The 24,022-nt window shown below is 42.5% G+C and overlaps 1 protein-coding gene across 1 annotated transcript in view; it reads left to right on the top strand.

Annotated features, from left to right (window-relative positions):
- Window positions 1–24,022, top strand: part of Ccdc192 (coiled-coil domain containing 192) — a 190,416-nt gene that overhangs the window by 6,393 nt on the left and 160,001 nt on the right. The window contains exon 3 of the mRNA XM_075970836.1: window positions 21,855–21,962. Within this exon, the coding sequence (XP_075826951.1) occupies window positions 21,855–21,962 (108 nt within the window). The remainder of the gene's footprint in view (window positions 1–21,854; window positions 21,963–24,022) is intronic.

The raw sequence follows: 24,022 nt of genomic DNA, 5'->3' as shown, positions 1-24,022 counted from the left end.
GTAGTTCTTTGTATATTAAAATAGAAAGATTTACCAGGATTCTAGAAAATGGGCTAGATTTCAAAGTTTGCCACTTTAATAAGGAAAAAGTAATAACTCAGGACATTTGCTCTGCCTGCCTCCTTCTTCCCTTTCTTTCTCCCTTCCAGTTTCTCTTCCAGAGTCATAACGGAGAAATGTAAAGAGCACAGGTTTTGGTGCACAGTTGGCCATGTGAGGTTGTCCCCTCAACTAGGATGATAGAACTGTCCACCAACCCTAAAACTCTGTGTCTAGTGAACCCCCCCTCACCCCCAGCATTTCCCCGAGCTTCATATACAGGAAGCTGTGTAGTAGGTACCTTTTCCATCAAACTCTTTGACTCAGAAAAAAAAAAGTTACCTTGTGGTCCATTAGTGTTTCAGTATGTCAGCAGGACATTCTTACTGTGGACTCAGATTCCTTTGTGTGGGATGTGCATCTGTGTTTATCTTTTTGCCTGTCGACTGATGTTTGGGTTATTTCTAGGTTTGGGTTCTTGCAAATGACGCTAGGGATGGTCATGGCTGGTTCTTTGTATGCACATATGGTTTCATTACTTTTGGGTGAACTCCTAGGACAGGAATGGTTGAATCACATGGTGAGCATTCCAGTCTTTGTATGGAAATGATTTCCCGCCCCCCTCTTGGGCAAATACCTAGGAGTGGAATAGTTGAGTCAGATGATGTAGCTCTGGCTTATTTTGCTTAGCTGCTCAATTGTTTTGCAAAGCAGTTGCTGGCATTTTTGCACCTTCACCAGAGGCATGAGAAATTTCTATGCCTGTACATTGTTTCCAAACCCGGTAAAATTAGCCCTTTTAATTTTTGTTTTTTAGATATTGAAATTATACTTCATTGTGGTTTTTAACTTGCATCTCCTTAAGTAACAAGTGATGTTAATTGTTTTACGTATCATCTTTCTATCTGGCATTTAAACATTTTGTTCACTTGTATGTTGTATTGCTTGCTTCTCATCATTTGGTATTGAGAATTCTTTATTTTGTCATTTTGACAACTCTTTCTCCAGCCTTGGCTCATTCTCTTTGTTCAATTAACAGTGTTTTCAGAAGAGCAGAAGTTTTCAATTTGGTGAATTCTAATTTAATAATGGCTACTTTCATGGTTCATGCTTTTGGTATCTCATCTAAGGAATCTTTGCCCAAAGGCACAGATATTTGCTCCCAAGATTTTGTCTAAGGGTTTCATAGTTTGGGGTTTTATAATTAGGTCTAAGATCCATTATGAGTTCATTTGTCTGATAGCTGAGTTTCTCTTCAGGAATTCCCTTCCGTTGGAAGCAGTTGCCTCAAGTTCAGAGACAGATTTTCCGTGACAACTTGATGCGGGGCTTCTGAGCTGTAGCTTGAACCATTCAGTCGTGATGGCCGACTTGCCAAGCTGCCCTTTGAAATGAGCTGGGGCTCCATTGCCTTCCTTCCATCAGCGCCATCTTCTATCAGACCTCTGTGGACAGATCTCTCTCTCTCTCTCTCTCTCTCTCTCTCTCTCTCTCTCTCTCTCTCACAGTTTGTTTTGACCCTAACTTAACAAGGTCACAAAATCAAAGTTACTGGTCAGCTAATGAGGGAGATTTTGTAAGTGAAAATTCATAAGAAGAGTTAATGTCTTTTTAAACTTTATTCATTTTTACATACCAACCCCAGTTCCTCCTTCCTCTCCTCCTGCTCCTCCCCTTTCCCCCCACCCTACCCCTATCTGTTCCTCAGAGAGGTTAAGACCTCCCCTGGGAAGTCAACTTAGTCTGTCCCATCACCTTGTTGAAGCAGGACCAAGTCTGTGGTCCCCCCATGCCTAGGCTGAGCAAGGCATCTCTCCATAGAGAACAGGCTCCATGAAGTCAGTTCATGCAGTAGAGTTGCCAGTGGCCCCATACACTGCTCAAGCCACACCACTGTCACCTGTACTCAGGGGGCCTAGTTTGGTCTTATGCAGGCTTCCCAGTTGTCAGTCAGGAGTCAGTGACCTTCTACAAGTTTGGATCAGCTGATCCTGCGGGTTTCCTCATCATGGTATCATGGTCTTGTCTTGACTCCTTTGTTCATACTACCGCCCGTCCCTCTCTGCCTGGAGCTCGGCCTGGTGGTTAGTTGTGGATCTCTGCATCTGCTTCCATCTGTTTCTGGAAGAGGGTTCTAGCTTCTCTGGGGTCGTGGACTGTAGGCTGGTTATCCTTGTCTAGGTGTGTGTGTCTGATTTCCACTTACAGCATACTATAGTTGTCTTTTCTGGTCTGGGTTACCTCATTTGGGATTTTTTTTTCTCGTTCCATCCATTTGTTTGCAAACTTAAAGATGCCATTGTCTTTTTGCCACCAAATAGTTTTCTGCTGTGTAAATGTACCACATTTTCTTTATCCATTTTTCCCTTGAGAGGCATTTGGATTGTTTCTGGATTGTGGGCAAGAGGGAAATCAGGAAGAGAAACAAACTCTTGTTAACTACTCAGAGAAATCTTTTTTGATGTTTTAGTGAATATCTTTGTAAACTTGAAGCAAATGAGATATTTCATTAAAACAAGCCATGGTGATAAACCTATATTTGATCTAAAACATTTTCCCACAAAAGAACACAAATACGCAGGGGAGTGAAAAAGGAGAGGTGTATTAGTTAGATTTTGTCAAAAGACACAAGCTAGAGTTACCTGAAAAGAGGAAGCCTCAGCTGAGGGGTTGCCACCATCGGATTGGCCTGAATAATGATTGATGGGAGGGCCCAACTCACCTTGAGCAGAGTCATCCTGAGCAGGAGCTGGTCCTATGTTATCCTAGAGGGGTAGCCGAGGAAACGAGTAAATAGTGTTCCTCCATGGTCTGTGCTTGATTCCTCCTCCTAGGTTCCTGCTTGCACGTACACATTCCCTGGCATCCTTCACCAAGAGACTATGGTTGGGACATGGCAGCCAAGTGGCTTCTGCTCACAGCAACAGAAAAGCAAGCAGGCAGAGGGTTAAGAAGCATGGTGGGGAATGCTTGACATGGATGCTGTATCCATGTAGAACAGTACTCCTACATAATATGCAACTGTGTACAATAAATAGATACAAGGAAAACTTTCAAAGAATTTTTTAAAATCAACAAACAGCACATAAAACCCAACTTCCACTGCGAGAGACAATTGGAGTAGACGAGTATTATTTCCTCCCCAGATCCTGGAAGTGGGATGTTAGTTAGAGTTTCCAGTCATTGTTCCGTCTTCTGCATAGTGGCTTGCCCACTGCGCTCTTGTCATCTGGAAGCAGCTGGTTCCCAACGTTCTCTCCTACCCCTAGCTCCAGCTCTGCCCCCACACTCGTCTCACTTCTCTGGGTCTAGATTCTCTAGCCTGGATTCTATACAGAATGCACTATACAGCAATTTTGAATTCAGTAGTGCGTAGAAAAGCAAGCATGACGGTATCTTTCGAACTGGTAGCTTCATCTTTGAGTTACTATGAAGCAAGATTGAAATGCCAGTTTGTTTTCATTTAATTTAAGATTAAAGTTTTGAAAGTTATCTATTGCAAATGATTGATGTTTTAGTATTCTGTTTATCTAAGTAATGGTATTTCCTCACCACAAAACCCATCCAAAGTCCTGGACAGAGGGGTTCAGAAGAGCGCTAAAGGCCCCCTGGGCCGATGATTCAGCTGAGCACACACTTCTAATAGCCACAGAAAAGAGGGGACAGATTGTCCACGAGAAGTGCTTCATCCAGCAGTCAGCATTGCTTCTGCCACTCAGCTGGAGAATGAAATCACGTGGTCCAAAACTACATCACAGGGTGAAGACCTGAAATCACGTGAAGAGCCTGGGAGACATTTCAGCCATGTTTAGATGGACAGGAACTTCAACTCAAAACCAAGATAGATTTTTAGGACCAGAATTCAACCTGAGAAAAGAAATACTGTTGAGAGGCAAAGGAAAGAAGGAAGGAAGAAAAGAAAAAGGAAAGCATTAGCATCTCATCTTAATAATCAGTTCTGTTTAATTTGGGAATCATGGCTGTGAAAAAGACAGTTTAAAATGAAGGCAGACAAAGAACTGGAAAGGAAATGCTCCTTCCTAGGCCTTTTTTAGATGACCTATTTCATTGTTCATTTCTTTGGTAGAGTAAATGTATAAGAACCAGAAGGTTCTGTCTTCACCCAAATATGTTTTCATTTTTTTTTTAAATGTCAACAAGCAAAGAAATTTAGAAAACATGTGTCTTTGGAACAGATTGTTTACACACAGAATGTTTTTCAGAGTTCCCCCAGGAGGGTTCAGTGGAGCAAAGGACCTTTACAAATGGCAGCAGTGGATTGTCTGCGAAATAGTTCCGTCAGGTGCCCAGGCCATATTTTTCCATCATTTGCTTCCTTCAAATGACAAAACGTTCCAAATAACTGGTATTATTTGGGGTGAAGGACACTAGTGTTGCGAAGTGCAGACGTGTTATTTTCTGTGAAAGCGGCAGTGTTGAGACAGTTGTACGGACAGAAGCAGGAGAGAAGTTGCTTCTGGGAGACTCAGGGTCCTTCTGTGTTAATGCTTTAGATAAGACCCAACTCCACATCTAACTTGCTACTCTTCTGAAGCAGGCGGAGTAAGGGGAAGTGTCTCTGGGGACGGCAGAATCAGTCAACCTGATTTGAGAACACACTTCTGTTGCTGAAGAAAATTGAAAGTTGGCAAAGATTTTCTCAAGAGAGCCAATCCTCCCCAAGTAGAAGCATTAGGATGTTATCCAACCCTGCTCTCCCGAAGGGGACGAGTGGCCTTTGGTGAGGAGCGCTGCAATCTTGATGAGAGGTTGTGAGAGAGCTGGGAGCCCTGAGGCGGACAGTTAAGGATAAGAGACTTCAAGGGAAGGCATAGACAGGGTCGCCCTCAGCCTCTGCAGGCGGATGGGAGCGCATCGGCCTGATTTATCTTAATAAGTTAGTTAAATTGAAACTAGCTTCTGGTGATAAGAGCCAGGACCTCTCAATGAGAGCTGAGGTGTTTATGTTCAATCAGCTAACGGAGAAAATTGGCTAATTTAAAGCATGTTTTATAATTCTGATTAGTGAGCCGTTATCTCTACTCAGTGAGGGCTAAAGAAACCAAAGGATTCTCCAAGGTTGTCTAGTTGGTGGCTTCAAAGAGCTGACTTCTCAAAGCTGTGCACGAATAAACACATATGATGACAAGATAAGTTAGTTTCTGGAAATTCCCTCATCACCTTCCACTCCTTCAACCTATTTAAGGAGCAGTTAGAAATATTCAAAATAAGTGTCAGAAAAATTATTTGTGCTATTTATTGCAACATAATATCTTTAAATCTGAAGTTTTTATATACAGGGCTAGAGAGATGGAATAATGCTTAGGTGCAATTGCTGCTCTTGCAGGGATCGGGTTGGGTTCCCAGCACCCAGGTGAGGTGGCTCCTTGTACCTTCAGCTCCAGGGGATCCACAGAGACATGATACCAAGAGTATGCTCTCTTTCTGCCTCTCCCATCCTCATGATACTGACATCTAAGAGTCTAGACTCCCATTGTCAACTTCCACCATGCTGTGGGAAATTGTTAGTTCATTTTTAGCCTCTGGGACTTTGTTCTAGGCCTTAGAAACTAAATACACTTGATAAATTCCTGAATTATTCTTTTGAGTATGTCATTTCGTACCTGTATCCTTCATTCTCTTCAGTTAGAAAAAAAAAGAAAGAAAATTTTTACTGATTGAGTCATAACTTCATACAAAGGGAAATTGAACTGTAAGGCATTTTTAAATTAAATGTGATCTGAAAACATTTTTTGGATTAAAACATTAATGGAATTAAGTCCTGTTTGCTCTTTGTTGCTTGGTTACTTTTACTTGCCTCAAATGCTGTGACTCTGTAACAGCCTTCTTCCCGTAGGGGCCAGAACTACTTACAATCAATCATCTTGCAGTAGGTCTCTGTGGACCATGACCTGAACCCCAGTGGGTCTCCTCTTCCACGGGTGTTCTGGCTGTCCTTTCCTGTTAAAAAAGACTGGAGAAAGAAAGTTATCCACAGTAATTTTCCTTGTTAAAGTGCCACGTGTACTTATGAGATTTCAAAGGTCCAAGTGGTAGAACTGGTTTGTGATTCAGAGCAAATGAAGAAAGCAAACTGTGGAGTGCATGCAGGTTTTCAAACCACTTAAGTTCTTTATCCTGAGAGCTGTGACGCCACCATCAGTCTACCTAAATCACATCAATCCTTCTCCTCCTTCTTTTTCTTCTTCCTCCTCCTCCTTCTCCTCTTCCTTGTTATTCAGTCATTTCCAGAGGAATCTAGGGGAAAAAATAGATACTTTGATAAAGTAAAATTTAAACTTAGAACATCTCTGTGTCAAGTGAAAATTTTGGCGTCCATTCATTATCAAAGATGGGAAAACTCTGTTACACACCCTCTTGACAAAACAGAAAAGTTCACATTCTTGTCCCCAAACAGCATGTGACATCACTTACTCTGTGTGAGAGTGTCCTTCTTTATTGCTTTTGTTTGGATTTATGAGTTGAGAACATCCATAGAGACCTGTGATTTGGAGACCCGATGTCTATTCTATGTATATGGAATTCCACTCTTGGCATTGTTTTCTAAGCTTACCACCATCCAAGAGAAACAAACTGTAAGCTGTTCACGAAATTCAAGCTCTTCTAGTTTAAATTTCCTGTTAACCAATTTCAAGTCTTAAAAGTTTAATTTAAATACACGATTCATTTTATTTAGCCTAATATAGCCAAATTCCCTTCACTTCGACACATAATCAATTAAAAAAAATATTAACAAGATACATTGCATTCTTGTATGATGGACTAAGTTGCCAGAACCTGGAGAATATTTTCTACTTAAAACACATCTCAGGAAATAAAAAGAAGAAGAAGAAAAGAAAGAAAAGAAAAAAGAAACAAGCAGTTTCAAGAACTGGAGAGCTGCGTTTGGTCAGGGCATCTTTCGGGAAATGGTGGCTGGTGTCAGGTGACCCCCGCTTCTGCATGCATCTTCTGGTTTTTCTAAAACTTCAGAGATGTTTCCTCTGGGTCAGTGTTCTTCTTTTGTGCACAACTTTTGGGAAAGTTCTGGATTTTTTTTAAAAAAACTGAACTGACTTCAACAGAATCTGAAGCAGATCAATAGAGTGGTGGCTCCCCGTTAATGCCTTCCGGGAGATGCCACACACTGTTGGCGGTAGAGAGGAGCTGAAGATGAAGATGGTTTTAAACCCATCTCGATGAACTGCCTGTCTAGACTTCTCTATCATTTACATTTCTGTTTTCTTCCTGGTATATTTTAAAAGTCATATCGTTTACTTGTTGAGCATCTGGCTATAGTTCAAAAAGTTACTTTCTTAAAAATTTCACCTGGTAATCTTCCAAAATTGCTTTTAAATAGAATTCTTAAACTGTAGGAATAAACAATACAGAAGGTGTACCTAAACACTTAAATAATACCATAGTTTATCAAAAACACATTAAGAAATTTCAACTGTTATTCCTTGCCTTATAAGAACACATGTTTTTGCTACGTTATAAACATGTTTTTCATGTAATTATTTACACAACTTTAGTAATGCAATTTAGTGGCTGTAGGATCAGAATTGGTTCTTTTTTTTAAAAAAAGAAAACAACTTTAGTTCTATTTTATTTCATGTGTATGGGTGGTTTGCGTATGTGTGTATATGTGCACCACCTGTGTGTTCGGTGCCTGTGGAGCCAGAAGAGGATTACTTCCCCTGAAGTGGAGTTTTGGGTGGTTGTGAGCCACCATGTGGTGCTTGTGACTAAATACCAGTTCTCTGCAGGAACAGCAAGTGTTTCTCCATCCCCAAACTAATTTTTAGAAACACGAAAAGCACAGAAATATTTCTGCTTGTCTTTCCCTGTAGACTGTGTTCATTTTTGCTTGCAGTTCAGTAGTTGCTGCATCACTTACAATTTTAAAAATCACATCCAGAGGATGTAGCAAAACCCAGACAATTTGTTATGACCATTTATTTTTTTCAACTTGTGAAATGCCCTTCATTTGTTGATGTTGCATAGAAGATAATCTGCTCTGCAATTCACATCACAGCTCAACTTCATACAGGCTACACTCTGCTTCTGAAAAATGTCTGACTGAGCTTCAAGTCTGAAGTGCTGGAAAAGGAACAGTTTGCTACAGTTTGTCGTATGTAATAATCTAGGCAATTGGGAGCCCTCAACAGTTAGAAGGCAATTTCAGCAGCAGTTGGGATAGATAGCAGGAATCGGGTAGAGCTCTCTTCTTCAGTGTGCTGGGGAAACACAGGCAGTGTTGGGCTAGCACACATGGAGGGATCTAAAGTGACCTTCGTTTTGTTCTCAGTAAACTGACCTGGCCTCCTCAGGGTCACTTTTATTGTTCCCAATGGTTATTGTCCACTATCCTTTTCATAATAAATTCATGACCACAGAAGAAATCAGTCTGACAAACATGACACCAAGACCCTCACATCCACCCTAGGCTTCCTCCTCTTCATCCTTTATGTGCGTCTGAAAACCGACTTTGATTGCAGGGCAGCTTTAGCAGGTCCAGCCAGTTCTTTAGCCACCACAGCCATGTTCCCTCCCCCTTATGATATAGCCCTATTCAGGTCTGTCCTACCTGCATCTGCCTGCCCCTGTGCATTCCAGAGTGCTGGATGAAAATTCTTCCTTTTATTTTATTTTAAAAATATGGCTGGAAATAATTAACAATGATATAAAATAATTACCAGAATCACCAAACAGTGAAATGTTTCCAACACAGGAAAAGTAAGGCCACTAAGATTCCAACTTTGTCTTAAAATTTTAAAAGGTACCAAAGAGCCTGATGTAAAACAAAAACAAAAAACAAAAAAAACCCCTGCAAGACAGAATTAAGTTTGTTTAATTTTTCTAAACAAATATATCGAAGCTTTGATCTTTGTGATACTGCCAAGTCATGAAGTATCAATTTTTACAAATGTAACTGTTCAGAAAAGAAACAATGTTCTAAATGGGTCCATTGAACTCTTTGACACATGAAAGCTGAGGTCATATGAATTAAACAGCAAAGGGGGTGGTGCGAAAGCTTCTTTAAAAATAATATTTCTTCCTGTCTTCCTTGAGCACACATTTCCATCTCGCAGGATAGCTTACCCCAAATTTTCTTTGCACAATTTCCTGAGAAGCTTGATTCTTTGACCCCGGCCCACTATTCACTGTCTCTTCTCTCTACCTCCCCCATTTCCTTAGTTGGCTCAGAGAACATGTCAATCAATCAGTCAATCAATCAATCAATGAAGAAATGGGTTGAGGCTACTGGGTAACGGGAGAAGAGACAGGCTGTGTGTCCATCAGATCCTACCCCCCGCCCCCAGCTGCAGTTCTAAACATTTGCTCATTCATGGTACTTTCTTTTGCTGTCTGGGGAAGGTCAGATCACACAGGTCCATGGTACCATAATCACCACATTCTGCAAGCCTTGTGTCCTTATTACCATCCCCTAGCCTCTGCTGGAGCTGTGAGCTCCAGAAGCTACATCCCAGAAACGCCAGCTTCAGAGCTTTCATTATTAATGGTTGCCATCTTGCTAACCACTGTGGGTCACCATGGAAGTCCTGGCCTGGAGGTATTGCCTCTCTTTTCACGGATGAGAAATGGGCGTTCAAAACAATCAGTGATGTGAAGTCACACAAATGAGTGACACTTATTTCAAAGACCTCACACTAGGCACATTTATCTCGATAGCAACAGGCTCCTTTTTGCTATAATGAAGAGGAAATGGGTTATTGAAGATAATCCGGTGTTCTGAAGGTTCGTCAGGAAAGTCAGAAAATCCAGCCTGGGAATTGTGTCCATGACTCTGCAGTCTCATAACAAGCCTGGGACTTCTGCCTCTAGGCAGGGCCCCAGCATTGCTTGTCACTTTGCCTGAGCGAGTATAGAATATACCCCCAATGTTGATGTCGCTGCCACCTCTGGAAGCAGCCTGCCCCTGCCTCGCTGACCATCTTCTAGTCTGCTTGCCATCTTTCCTCAACAACCCGGCCACACTGGAGTCTCAAGAGGGTGTGTCTGACAACGTGGATCAGTGTCACCCTGCTAAACCTTGCTGCAAAGGAAACTTGAGAGACCTTAGCTTCTCCTTCAGAGACCTAGAATTAGTCAGATGAGAAACTCTCCAAATACATGGGGAGACAAAAGGTGGCCAAGCAGTATGGGGGATGGCCGCCCTGGGCTGAAGGTGAAGGGATGCTAGAGCTTCATTCCTCAAGCGAGGAAACTGAGGCTCACCAGAAGCTACATTTGTGTGAGCTGTATTTCCTGTTAGTATTCTGCCTGCCTGCCTCTTAGAAGTGGTGGACTGGGAGACTTTGATAGAAGTGGAAATTTACAGCGAAAAAAATGAGCTTTTGTGCCTGCTCTCTGCCTGCCTTATCAGCCTGGAATGCTCTATGGAAATTGTTGCTGAGCTTTTATCTGATACAAAAGGGTGCATAACCCATTTCTCCTTCTGATCTCGGTTTTGAAAAGGAGAGAGAGTCTGTTCAGATGCCAGGCTTGGGGGAAAAAAACTTTCTCATTATTCACCAAGTTCAACTAAGGATTTCCTTGCTGGGTTTGGGGAACAGCATCGTTGGAGTATGGACATTCTTATCAGTCCAGTTCACTTTCTTGAACATTTTAAAAATGTTTATATATTTATAATCTAAACACCATTGGCAGAAAATCATTTGTCACCCTCTGAACACTGTCAGTATACAGAATATAGTGATAATTTATACAACAAAACTAACTGGAAAGTTACAGACATCTTGGGCACACAGTTGTATGACCTCACCTGCACAGTGACCTGACGACTGTCCTTTCTATAGTCATGTCTATTTCCTCAAATAGTGACATTTAGTAGGGGAATGAATTGCTGGTTAATATGCCCATGTACTCAAAATGAAAACTTTTGTGTGATGTGTGAAAAAGATTCTGTCTCCCAAATATCTTAACCATTCAAGGCGAATGATGTGTTTTGGATAATTTTAATTAGAGAAATCAAATCCCCCAGACCCCAAGAATATTTGAATTTTTTTCCTTTTAATCTTGTGTAGCTTTTACCGTGTTGCATCTTCTTTTTCTCTACTCGATTCTGACAGCCGTCTTTTGAAGTAGGTATAGAACAGTTGAATTTATTTTAAAACAGACTTCTCATGTTTTGTGGGCTGGTGTTAAGAGGTCTGCTTTCATTTTCTTCCTGAATTTTGTTAAATACGTACAGATGTTATCACTGGGATTAGCTTTGAATTGACTAGCTCACCAGTGTTAATCAAAACTCTCACTGTCGCAAGTACCCTGAAATTTCTCATCATATAAAGTCAAAACTCCAGAGTCAGGAGGTGATGGTGCACACCTTTAATCCCAGCACTTGGGAGGCAGAGGGAGGTGAATCTCAGAGTTCAAGGCTAGCCTGGTCTAAGCAGTTAGTTCCAGGACACCCAGGGCTACATAGAGAAACCCTGCCTCGGAAGTAGAAACTCCACACTCATTTAATAGCTACCTACTTGTCTCTGTGTCCTTTATATTTTAAATAAATGAAGTTTTCAGTAGCAGGATATTTTGCTCTGTTTTATTCCTCGCCTCATTGTGAAGAGAACACAGCCTCACTAGGAAAGTCTTCAGTCTGTGGGCAATAAGGTTGACATGGGTGATTGGCCAGTTTTCGTTTTAAAAACCAAGCGTGGTTTGGAAGGTGTGCTGTTTACTGAGCAGAAAGAGAAAATTATTTTCTTCTTTTGCGTGTGGACCATTTCCTGCAGAAGAAAAGATTGCTTGTTTACTCACCTGCATAATTTATGATTATATTACCCAAATCATATTGATATGTTTGTCCAGAACTGTGTTTGTTTTACATAAAAATTCAAAGCATATAAAATATAATATTCCTTTCGAACAAAGGATTTACAATTAGCTCTGACACTGTAATGGAACTCATCCTAAAAGTATATGCAAAAGTGGGCATACATGTGATTCAAGTGGGTGGAACCTTGAGGTTCATCAAACACTTAAAGAAGTTTGTCAGTGTCCTACATCAAAATGGCAGAGCACTGTGTTAGACCACAGATGTAACCTTGAGATAGACCTAATGAAACACAGTGTGAATGCAGGTGTCCTTGCACCCAGACCCTGTTTGTAGCAACGTAAAGCATGGAAGGTAGGGACTTTATACAATCCCTCCTGCTTTTGTTTGAGGTCAACATTATTTGAGAGCAAACAGGAACAGGTTAGGGTGGCCCCTTACTGATTTAAATTTTTATAACTTTTCAAAAGTTTTTGAGCTTACGATTATATTTCTCCCTTCTCTTTCTCCTCTTCAAATTCCCCCATAGTACTCTCTTTGATCGCCTTCAAATTCATTGTCTCTTCTTTTGTTAGTTGTTATTGTTTGTATGTATGTGTCTGCATATTCAAGTATGTTCCTACACAGAACCCTTGCTCAGTCCGTATGGTGTTACTTGTATGTATGCTTTCAAGGTGGGTGATTTGGTATTGGATAACCAATTGGTGTGCTCTTCCCTGAGGAAACCAAATCTTAATCAAAGAGAAGAAATAATAGCCCAAAGGTACAGAATGATATATTATGAATCAACATAAAAGTGTTAGAGTAACTACTAACTTTTTCTTATTTTTATGTACAACCAAAGCCCAGAATTTATGAATGGACAGAACTTCCAAAGTACAAGTTCGTTGTGAGTATCAACCATGCCTGACTTGGCAATTTCCCAACTGCTCAATATGTAATCTAAACTAAATTTGTTTTTGAGCAGAATTGAAATAAGAATGAGCATACCAAGAATTTGGTGTAGGCCATTGTACTGGCTGGTTTTGTGTGCCAACTTGACTCAAGCTAGAGTTATCAGAGACGAAGGAGCCTCAGCTGAGGAAATACCACCATGAGATCCAAATGGAAGGCATTTTCTCAGTTTTCCCCATTCCTCAGCAGGGGAGGGTCCAGCCCACAGTGGGCGGTACCATCCCTGGGCTGATGGTTCTGGGTTCTATAAGAAAGCAGGCTGAGCAAGCCATGTGAAGCAAGCCAGTAAGCAGCACCCTTCATGGCCTCTGCATCAGCTCCTGCCTCCAGGTTTCTGCCAGGGCTGAGTTCCTGTCCTGAATTCCTTCAGTGATGCTGACCCTTTTCTCCTCAACTTGATTTTGGCAATGGTGTTTTGTTGCAGCAATAGAAACCCTAAGACAAATTGGTACCAGTGTAGTGGGGATGTTGCTGTGACAGACCTGACCATGTCTTTGGGAGACTGTGGAAGGACTTAGGGCTAGAAAAGCCAGCGAGCATTAAGAGCTCTGTGGGGTGTTCCATGGGCACTTGGGGGATAAGAACATTGAGAGCAGTGCAGAAGATGGATTCCTGGCTTGGGAAGTTTCAGAGGGAAGTTTAGAGAGTCTATCAGGGCCATTTGTTATTTTGAATTAAGAGCCTGTGGTTCTGGTCAGCTGGGGCTGAAGAATCAGCTGTGAATGACAAGTATCATATCTACTAAAGCAAAAATTTGTTTTACTGGGACACTGGATGCTGCTCAGCTGGAGCTAAGAAATTGGTGGTGATTAAGAAGAGACCAGCATCACTGAGGTGAAATCTTCTGGGAAGTGCTTCCCCAGAGCACAGAGAAGCTGTGTTCCAGAGGTGACCAAGGTTGCCCCTCGTGCTGGCAGCTGGAATTGAGAATGTGTAGGAATCAGGCAGGTGGTTTTGGAGGCGTGAAGGGGTCATGGAGAGCAGCTGAAGCTTGGCACTGTGAGAGGTCAGGAGAGGCCATTGGTGAAGACGCAGCTTCAGTGGAAGTTGAAGGCCCAGGTCATAGAAAGAAGTTGAGGCTTGGCAACATGAAAAGATTCTACGAGAGGCTTTTGGTGAAAGCACAGCCCGGTTACAGCAGAAGAACCCAGCATTTTGGAGATGCCAGCACCATGGGGTGACCACCATGATCAGCAGCAGCGGTGGAGTGGAGCCAGCTGGAGCCTAGAAGATGAGCTGTGTATGCCAGGAGAGCAGAGCTGGAGAAGTGACCCCAAGCCCTTTGGAGGACCCAGACATTGGACGGCTGGAATTTTGTTTTGCTTTGGTTTGATCGTGACTGTGCCCCGATTGTTCCCTCTTAAAGAAAGTATTTTACTGGAGCCCACAGTGGAGAGACCTGGATTTTAAAGGCTTTGGATTTTGTTTGTTTTTTTTGAGACAGGGTTTTTATGTAGCTTTGGAGCCTGTACTGGAACTAGCTCTTGTAGACCAGGCTGGCCTCGAACTCACAAAGATTCACCTGCCTCTGCTTCCTGAGTGCTGGGAATAAAGGTGTGAGCCACCACCACCCGGCTAAGACTTTGGATTTTTAGAGATTGGCTTTTTTTTTTTTTTAAGGAACTGGAATTTTAATGTGTTTGAATTTGTAAAGGCTGTGGGACCTTTAAAGTGATTTAAAAATCTTGGGGATGGATAAGAATGGAACAGTTGTGGCTTAATAGTGTTGTGTTTGTGTGTCAAGTTGACGAGGGGTCCGTTGTACTGGCTGGCTTCGTATGTCAGCTTGACACAAGCTAGAATCATCAGAGAGGAAGGAGCCGCAGCTGAGAAAATGCCTCCATGAGATCCAACTGGAAGGCATGTTCTCAATTAGTGAGGAACCAGTCCAGGTGGGTGATGCCATTTTTGAACTGATGATTCTGGGTTCTATAACAAAGCAGGCTGAGCATGGGAAGCAAGCCAGTAAGAAACACCCCTGCATGGCCTCTATATCAGCTCCTGCCCTGTTTGAATTCCTGTCCTGACTTCCCTCCCTGATAAACAGTAATGCTGAAGTGTAAGCCAAGTTAACCCTTTCCTTTCCAACTTGCTTGTTGGTCATGGTGTTTCATTGTAGCAATAGACACTCTGAGACAGTCATTATTTAAAAGTTACTAATGAGGCTTCCAAATGACGCCATCTTCCATGGTAACAATCTTCTTTTAAATTGAAACATGAGTCCACAATTCCCTTATGACGTCACTCTCCTCTGTTGGTGATGCTGTAGACTAGAACCACAGTCAAACCTGGTACAGAACGCAAGGCTAATTAATCCTTAGAAATGGGTTTGGTTTGGTTTATGTGAAACCAAGCATCCCACACTCTCTGTCAGACAGATGACTTGGTGGATGGTAAGAACCACTTGGAACTGGTCCAGGAGCTTGAGAGGCCATAATTCTGGGAAAGCTACCAACCAAAGCATTCATTTCATGATCTATACCCATCAGAAAAACGTGGGGAGGGGGCCACATGCATGTTTCATCAAGCAGTGAGAGTGTTTACCTCAAAATAATTAGGGTGAGTTCTCTCAGGGTTGCAAATTTTCATCCTCCCCCCACCAAGAAAGCCACCAACATGTAGCAATTCCTGCATATCGGATCTTAATTTTGTTAAAGATGAAAGACAATGTTCGTGAAGCAGCATGGGGGAGAGAGAGAAGAAAGATTATGATCTGAGTCAAAGAGCCTCCTCTATCCTGAAGAGCTAAGGCTTCCTGAGCAAAGTCTTTGCTCCTGCCCTTTTTGTTGTTGACAGCTGATGTTGCAATCACAGGTCCAGACCCCAGGCTGGCCTCAGAAGCAGGAGTGGAATTCAGTTCCTTCTGACCGAGACTTCCCTTTTTATCTGGCGTTTCCCACCCCTGTCCCCTTCCCCTACTTCCGTCCCTTTACTCTTTTCCAGGAGAGGCATTGGCTCTGCACCTGTCCTTCAGGTTCTCTTGTCCTTAGGCTCCTTACCAGGTGGGGAAACAGGAAAATAGAAAAAAAAGACGTGAGGTCAGAGGCCAGATCTCTCTGTGCCTGTGCCACTGTCTCCACACTGAGCAAAGGCTGTATTCCTTACCTCCAGCTCCTGTCTAGATTCACCTGTGCTCACCACTTCCTTCCCTAAGTGCCCTTTACAGGTACTGTTTAGCCTAAGGCTGCCTGCGTGTCTAGACCTTGCCTCCCACCCTCTCTCGATGATGTCAACAATGTCCACACCTTTAAACAGTTCCTTCAATTCGTTTTCCCCAGTTCCTCCTTTGAAACAGCCAACTGCCAGGACGTACTTGCTTAGTTGAAGGATGGAGATTCAGGCACAGACAAGTCAAGTGACACAATCCAGAGAGAGGACAGGACCTCCTAGATGAGAAGAGCGCCCCCTAGGCAGTGCCCTCCTAGCTGCTCCCTAGCCCACCCCAGCACCTCGTGCTCAGTCATGTTGATGAAGCTTCATGCAGCCTCCAGTTGTGTTCCCTCCGGGTTTGAACTTTAATATCTTATTGGGTGGTTATAAGGCAACCCCAACACAGATGAACACTGTTTCACGGGAGACAGTGATGAAATTTCCACTGTGAGGGAATCCTGATCATGAAAAATGAGAGTCAAAGAATGATTGAAAAGTGTAATACAGGGCTCAGAAAGAGGGGCAAATTAGGAAGGCAATGTCACCGGGGTATACTGAGCCTGCAGGAATCTGAGCAGAAGGCAGATCGGTGAAGACATAGAAGCCCAGGGTGTCTACCAGGCAGAGAGAAAAAGAACCGATGTTATCAGTGAAGAGATGAGATGCCAGACTGGAGGCTCAAGCCCTGAAAACTTGGCTGAAAAGAGTTTCTAATATGGAAGGAAGTGGCCGAACCTCCAAGCAGGAGCCCTGCTGGGCTCTTGGCCTGTTAGACGTCTCAGATCTAAGGGACACTGTCTCTAAAACTGACCTATGTCAGAATGCTTCTCTACGGAGGTGGTGTCTATGACCACTTTCTTTTCAAGGACTGCGCATGCATGTGTTGGCTGCACTAGACAGCTTAATCCCATACCTGACAGAATTTTCCACCGCTCTTGTAATAGCACAAAATGTACTGGTGAGAATTCTTTTTTAATGTTTTTCTTTTAAATCAACTAGAAGTTTTTAATACCAAACTGTTCTTTTTTATTTTTATTTTATTTTTTATTACTTTAAAAATAACACCAATCCAAATTCCCACTTCCTTCCCTCCTCCTACTTCCCTCCTGCTCCCCCCCAACACCTTCCCCCCCTCCAGTCCTAAGAGAGGGCAAGGCACCCTGCCCTCTGGGAAGTCCAAAGCCCTCCCCACTACATCCAGGCTGAGCAAGGTATGCATCCAAATAGAATAGGATCCCAAAAAGTTAGTACATGCAGTAGAGACAAATCCCAGTGCCATTGTCATTGGCCCCTCAGTCTGTGGCAACTGTCAACCACATTTAGAGGGTCCAGTTTGATCCCAGGCTCATTCATTCCCAGTCCAGTCGGAGCTGGTGAGCTCCCATTAGCTCAGGCACACTGTCTCAGTGGGTAGACCAACCCCTCGTGGTCCTGATTTCCTTGCTCATATTCTCCCTCCTTCTGCTCTTCAACTGGACCTTGGGAGCTCAGTTCAGTGCTCTGATGTGGGTCGCTGTCTCTCTCTCCATCCAATGCCCGATGAAGGTTCTATGGTGATATTCAAGATTGCCATCAGTCTGATTACAAGGATGGTTGAGATGGAGGAAGGACGGATATGGGAGCAGGGAAGGAGATATCTTAATTGAGGGAGCCATTTTGGGGTTGGCAAGAGGCTTGGCTCTGGAAGGGGTTCCCGGGAGTCCAAGAGGATGACCCCAGCTAGCACCCTGAGCAGTAGAGGAGAGGGTGCCAAACTATTCCTTTAAGTTGGTTTAATGAAATTATTAATATTTATTGAAGGTGTCATCTGTTGAAGTGCTTGCCTATTTTACTTGATTAGAGCTTTTTCTTTCTAACAGCCCCACCGTCACCTAACCCCCAAGGCCATAATCTTGCCCTCTGCTACCTCCTCTCACCCCTGACCCTGGCAAGCAGAACTTCCTGGGGCCATGAACTCTGTTAGTGTCAGAGGCAGCATACAGGAAAAGTATTGCTAAAAGAAGCCATTGTCAACACTCAGTGTGAAGGGCAGCTTGCTCTGCTACAGCCGTCTTTGAGCCGCTGAGCCTCTGTTCAATCAACAGTTATTTATTTGGCTTTGGTTAAGGGCTCAGCAAAGTCCTGTGTGACCTCTGCACACAAAGCCAGGCTAGGAGTAGAAAACCTCAAGTTGTGTCCATCGGGACCTTGAACCAGCTCTCAAGGTTTGAAGAAGTTTGATGGACGACACAGAAGAGTTAAAGTCATCTGAGGACACCGAAATAAAGTCAGTAAGAACTAGTGAGAGAATAGAAAGTACCCAGATAGATTAGAGAAAACAAGGACAGACAGGGAGAGAAATATAGATTTTCCTCTAAACTCAAGTGAGAAACTTCTACAACCAAAACCAAGTCACTACGCAGTTTCTGTATGTTTGTTCCATTAATAAACTTATCAATCCAAATACACGCTTACTTGCGTAATTGCTTGGCACTTTACTGTAATCAAAGAACATGTTTGATGATGAAAATTATTTACCAGTATTTTAGTTTAGTCATAACTATATGTGTTTAGAGTGGCATGGCATTTATGTAGAGATATTTAAGACCTAAAATTAGAAATAGGAACTATTGAGTTGTTGGAACTTCTCCATTAGGAAACCGCACCGTCTTATGTAAACACAGTGTTATAACTTGCAGTTTTGTAGTGTGGTGTCATACAGTCATCTCCTTTTTAATTGTCATTCCCATGCTTATTCATAACATGCTTTGATCACATTCATCCTGTTACCTTTTCTTATTCCTCCTTTCCCCCTTCACAGCCCTAATGTCCCCTTTACTTTCAAGTCTCCCCTCCTTCCTCCACACATGAGAGAAAATGTGTCACACTTTGAGAAAGCCTTATGTGACATAACAAAATGATCTTCTGTTCCATTAATTTTCTATCGATGGCATAATTTCATTCTCCTGTATGGGAAAATAAAGCTCCACTGTGTATATATGCCACATTTTCTTTAGTAGCTCATTCATTGATGACGTCTAAGCTGATTTTGGAGCATGTTGCAATGATGTGAACATCATTGCAATGAACATGGATATGCAGGTCTCTCTGCGGTATGCTGACTTGGACTCCTGGTATATACCCAAGCTGGATGATGTGATAGTTCTAATTTTGTTTTGAGGACCCTCCATGCTGACTTTCACAGTGTCTGGGCTAATTCCCATTTCTACTAGTAGGGTCTAAGTGTCCCCTTTTACTGCATTTTTGTCAGTCTTTTGTTTTCATGAAATAGATTGATAATTAGTACCATTCACCTGTCGGTTTTATGAGCAGTTCAGATGTGTAGTGTTTACAAGGTCTTATCCTCGTAACTTAAGCCCATTTCTGCTTTTCTGCCTTCCTAACCTACGAAATGAACAGTGACTAACTGCATCTTACCTTTGCAGGGCTTCTGAAACTCAGGGTGCCCGTCCAGTCAAATCTCATAACTTCATGTTTTGCTTATTCTTAACTTGATTTTTGTTTTTTTTATTTCACTAATGGCGTTGCTTCTTTTTGAGAAGAGCTTGCCATTGTATAAGCTTTTTCTTGTAAGACAGTGAGGGGGACACTTGGGGTGCTTCAGGAAGTGTAGAAGGGAAGCTCGGGCCTGGGTGCAGACGAGGAGACAAACTGTATTTTATGGTTCGCTGAGGCTGTGCTGAACTCTGGAATACACGATGAATTCCTAAAATTGTTTATATGAAAGCCCTCTGTTATTGAATCTTTAGTAACACTTGATTCTGCTTAGTTTTGACTTTGTGGAGCTTCTCTCTTACCCGTGTGGCTGCATTTGTTGTTGGAGAAGTTTGGAATGTCTGGAGAAAAAGGACAAAGAAACGGACTCACTGATCTTGACACAAATTTTAAAATTTTTCTCCTGAGATCAAACTTCAGACAAAAGGGTTCTTGATGACAGAAGTCTAGAGCAGGGTTTCCCACAGTGTTGTGCGATCATCGGACCTCTTGATGATTTTCCCTTTCTGCCTAAAATGCTGGACGGCTTGTGTTTATCTCTGGGTATAAATATCCAAGAAGCTTGGTTTTGGAGCTGCTTTTCTTGAGAGAATCTGAACCCATTAAAAAAAATATATCATTGTTAGGCGGGTGGTAGTGGCACACACCTTTAATCCCAGCACTGGGGAGTCAGAGGCAGGTGGATCTCTGTGAGTTCAAGGCCAGCCTGGTCTTCAGAGTGAGTTCCAGGACAGGCTCCAAAGCTGTAGGAAACCGTGCCTCAAAAAACAAACAAAAAAAATTGTTACATTATATATGTACATACATTTATAAACACATCCCACTGGAGATCACTTGGTGTTGCTCCTATGTGCTTAGGGCTGATCTCCTGAGAGTGGAGAACCTTTCAGGGGTCTTGTCCTTGAAGCCTGATTTTCGTCACAGCAGCCATTAGTTGCTGCAGCTCTTCTGTGGAAAGAAGCTTTGGAGAATCCCTCATTTACTCTGACATGTCCTTTGGTGCTGTCATTGTTTCGAGTCTTACTTAGGCAACCACATTGTTGCAATTTCAACAGCTTCCCTGTCATTTATAGAAGACACAATATCAACCCTCTGATTCTTAAACTCCCTCCCTCCCCGCCCCCCCCCCTTTGTGGGGACATTGTAAAATGCATCCACTGGGACTAGGCCCTACACAATCAGTTCTTCTCTATATTTTGACCATTCATGAACCCACTCTTGAAAATAACGGAATCACCCTGGTGTAAGCGGGCCTGGTGACTCAGATGGCCTACACTATCAACTGTGCTAGCCTAAGATGGTTCCCCCTACAGGCAAATGTTGGAGAGAGCTATGCAGCTGTGCACGGCAGACTTTGGTCTAGAAGACAGAGCTGTTGTATCCTGGAAACATTTCCTTGTCCTTGTACCCTATGGTGGTCCCTTGATTTCACTAGGCCAGCGGCAGAGCCTCAAGACTCTATATCCAAACAGGGTGGTTTTATCTTAAACGACTGGTTCCATTTGCCACCAGATGGCACTATAGTATTACCAGGAAATGCACACATGTTAAACCAATGGCGTCATCAACCAGAGGGAAAAACAAAGCCGCTATCTTTAGAGTCTATAGGACCACAGTTTACCCTTTGTAAGCTTGATCCGAAACAGCTGTGCAGCCAGAGCATCAGCAGGAAAACAACACAGACCCCGAGAGGTCAGAGTGCTTGCTCCCACTGTGCTTTCTGTTCTAAGTTTTCAAATTGACCTGTGAATAGTGTTGCCGCATTAGCTAGAGGACATTTCTCAAGGCTCAGTGTCCGATCTATAACTGATTCTATACCAACTCTCTACTCATCCCATAGCTGGTAGAAACTTTGGAGTGATTTTTGAAAGGATTGTGTCTGCTGGTTTGGATCTAATTAGCTAGGCTGTGTGTAAGAAGAGTGAGCTCATTCTCAACCGTGATAGCCCTTGCTCGTGCCTCTTGGAACAGACAGGCAAAAATCAAAGGGCACGCATATCCCTGAGTTCAAATGACCTTCCCGAAAGATGAGTGTTCAACACACAGCACGGAGGTGGTGCTTCCCATCCAGACGTGACAACACACAGCATTTAGGTGACATTTCCTGTCAGATGTGAAACTTTGATCCCAACCTCTTGGAGAACAAAAGTTGCAAATGAACCAAATTCTACCACAGGCAGTTTTATTCCCATGCTCTGAAGTTGTTCCTTGTTCCTTATTTTTTTGCCTTCCCTTTAGAATGAGTTGTTGCTCATAACAATCTGTACTTTGTTAGTAATAAGAAAAGATTGGTATGAGTCTACAAACAAAACTTGTCCTTAGTTCAGAAAATTGTTCAAAACGTTCTCAGGAAATTATTCTTACCAAAAACAAAAACAAAACAAAACAAAAACCTTGCTTCTTGCTTCTTGTTTTGAAGGAAGACTTACCAGTCAATAGACAGGCAGTGTTTACCTTGGAACAACTGGAACACTTGGAGACTTGCCTGAAGGAAGCAGAAGAGAAGGCTAATGCTCTATTGGAACAGGTAATACCTGTCATGGGGACTGGAAAGATCTACTGCTTGGGCTGCCGGACAGCAAGTTAAATGCTTTAGCCTCTGTCCCATTGACCAAACACAAGTGCATACACACACACACACACACACACACACGTACATATACACATCTACACATAGACATACACACACAGGCAAACACATACATACAGACAAATACAGTCACACACACAGACACGCACATATGCACATATAGACACACACCCAGACATGCACACACACACAGAGACACGCATACCCACAGACACAGACATGCACACACAGACACAGACATGCACACACACACACACACGTACATATACACATCTACACATAGACATACACACACAGGCAAACACATACATACAGACAAATACAGTCACACACAGACACTCACACATGCACATATAGACACACACCCAGACACGCACACACACAGAGACACGCATACCCACAGACACAGACATGCACACACAGACACAGACATGCACACACACACACACACACACACACACACCTCCTTTGTTTTAGTCTAACAACACTTCCTTTAATCTGTAGAGAGCTTTTTCAGCCTCTAAAGCCTTTTCATTTTCTGCACTTTTGCGCTTTCTTTGGTTTTTCACTCACTGCAAGCCCCTCTGGGAGTTGGGTGGGCCTTTCTTAAATAAGTGGTTTTCCTGAATAAGTAATGGATGTTCGCATTATAAATAGATAAACTCAGAGGTGAATGAAAACCTAGCAGAACCACACATTTTTCTTGAATTGTTCTAGGAAAATTTGCTCTAGAGAGAGGTCTTCAGATAATGGCTTCCCTCTTGGGTTTTGTAGAATTAAGCAAAGCAGGTCATACGTTGTGTTTAGCTTATGTTGACTGGATATTGTAGAGCAGGTGTTTCCTGTATATGGCAGGCCTTGATTTTAGGCACAGTGGATGTGGCTATCATAAATTCTTAGTTCCTAATGTATCACATTTTGAAAACAAACAAACAAACAAACAAACAAAAAAACAATGTAATGTTTGTTGTCATGAACTTAGAGTGCAATCTTCCCAGAGCGGGGTCTCCCCCACTTGGCACAAGTGACTGGAGAGAAAAGGACAGGGGACCCTGGAGGTTGGAAATCTGTATTAATTCTCATGGCTTGATGGACTTCAATAGACTTGGGGAGACGTTATTTCATGAGGCTTCTAGGTTAACACAGGTACTTACACATCTGAGTCTTAGCGGAATGTTTCCAGGGGCTTGTAGGAAGGGAGCGTGTGTGTTATTTCTTCTCAACCTACAAAGCAAACGTAGTGTCTGGGGGCTGCTCATGGAGCAGTGACTCGATGTGGTCGAAGCGATGGTTCTTACAGGACTTTGGTCAGTCAGGAGTGAAACTGTGGTGCTCTTTAGGGAAAGTGTCCATCACAGATCCACACCTTGTCAACTGCTGTTTCCCTAAAACAAACCTCAAACAACAGCAAAGTTATGGATTATATACATAGTAATGACGGGCATGAAAGACTATTTCTAACTCCTCCCTAAGGAAGACCAGGATTCCAGAGAAGTTTTGAATGAGTAACTAATGAAGAATTCCCTGCACTAAGATGTATGTGTATTTTACAATCATTTACTTTCTATGACCAGCTCCCTGTACTCTCCGAGACAAGTTGCTGCTATATAGTCCAAGTGGCCTCAAACTCACAATTTATCCAAGGCTGACATCAAGTTCATGGTAATCCTTCTGTCTCAGTCTCCTGAATCCTGGGATTAAAAGTGTGTCTCAACACACTCATCTCTGCTTTTTTATTATTAAAATAAGTGAGATTTGATTGATTCATAAAATGTGTGTTTTATAAAGTATTTTTATTGGACACAAATGACTCCTAATGCTTGAGCTGGCAACTAGAACATTCCCTTGATACAACACCAAATAATTAGCTGTAGTTTTTCAGCATCTAGAAAATTAAATTGAAGCTAAAATGGACATGATTTCATCTAAATTCTTTTTTCCTACTCAGTAAGAGGCTAGTGAGCTGCTTGGAGAAGAAATGTGTGCAAGCCTGGTTC

This window comes from Microtus pennsylvanicus, chromosome 4, assembly GCF_037038515.1.
Source record: "Microtus pennsylvanicus isolate mMicPen1 chromosome 4, mMicPen1.hap1, whole genome shotgun sequence".
Lineage (NCBI taxonomy): Eukaryota > Metazoa > Chordata > Mammalia > Rodentia > Cricetidae > Microtus > Microtus pennsylvanicus.
Note: the sequence above shows the minus strand (reverse complement) of the source record. Positions and strands in the feature narration are given on the sequence as shown.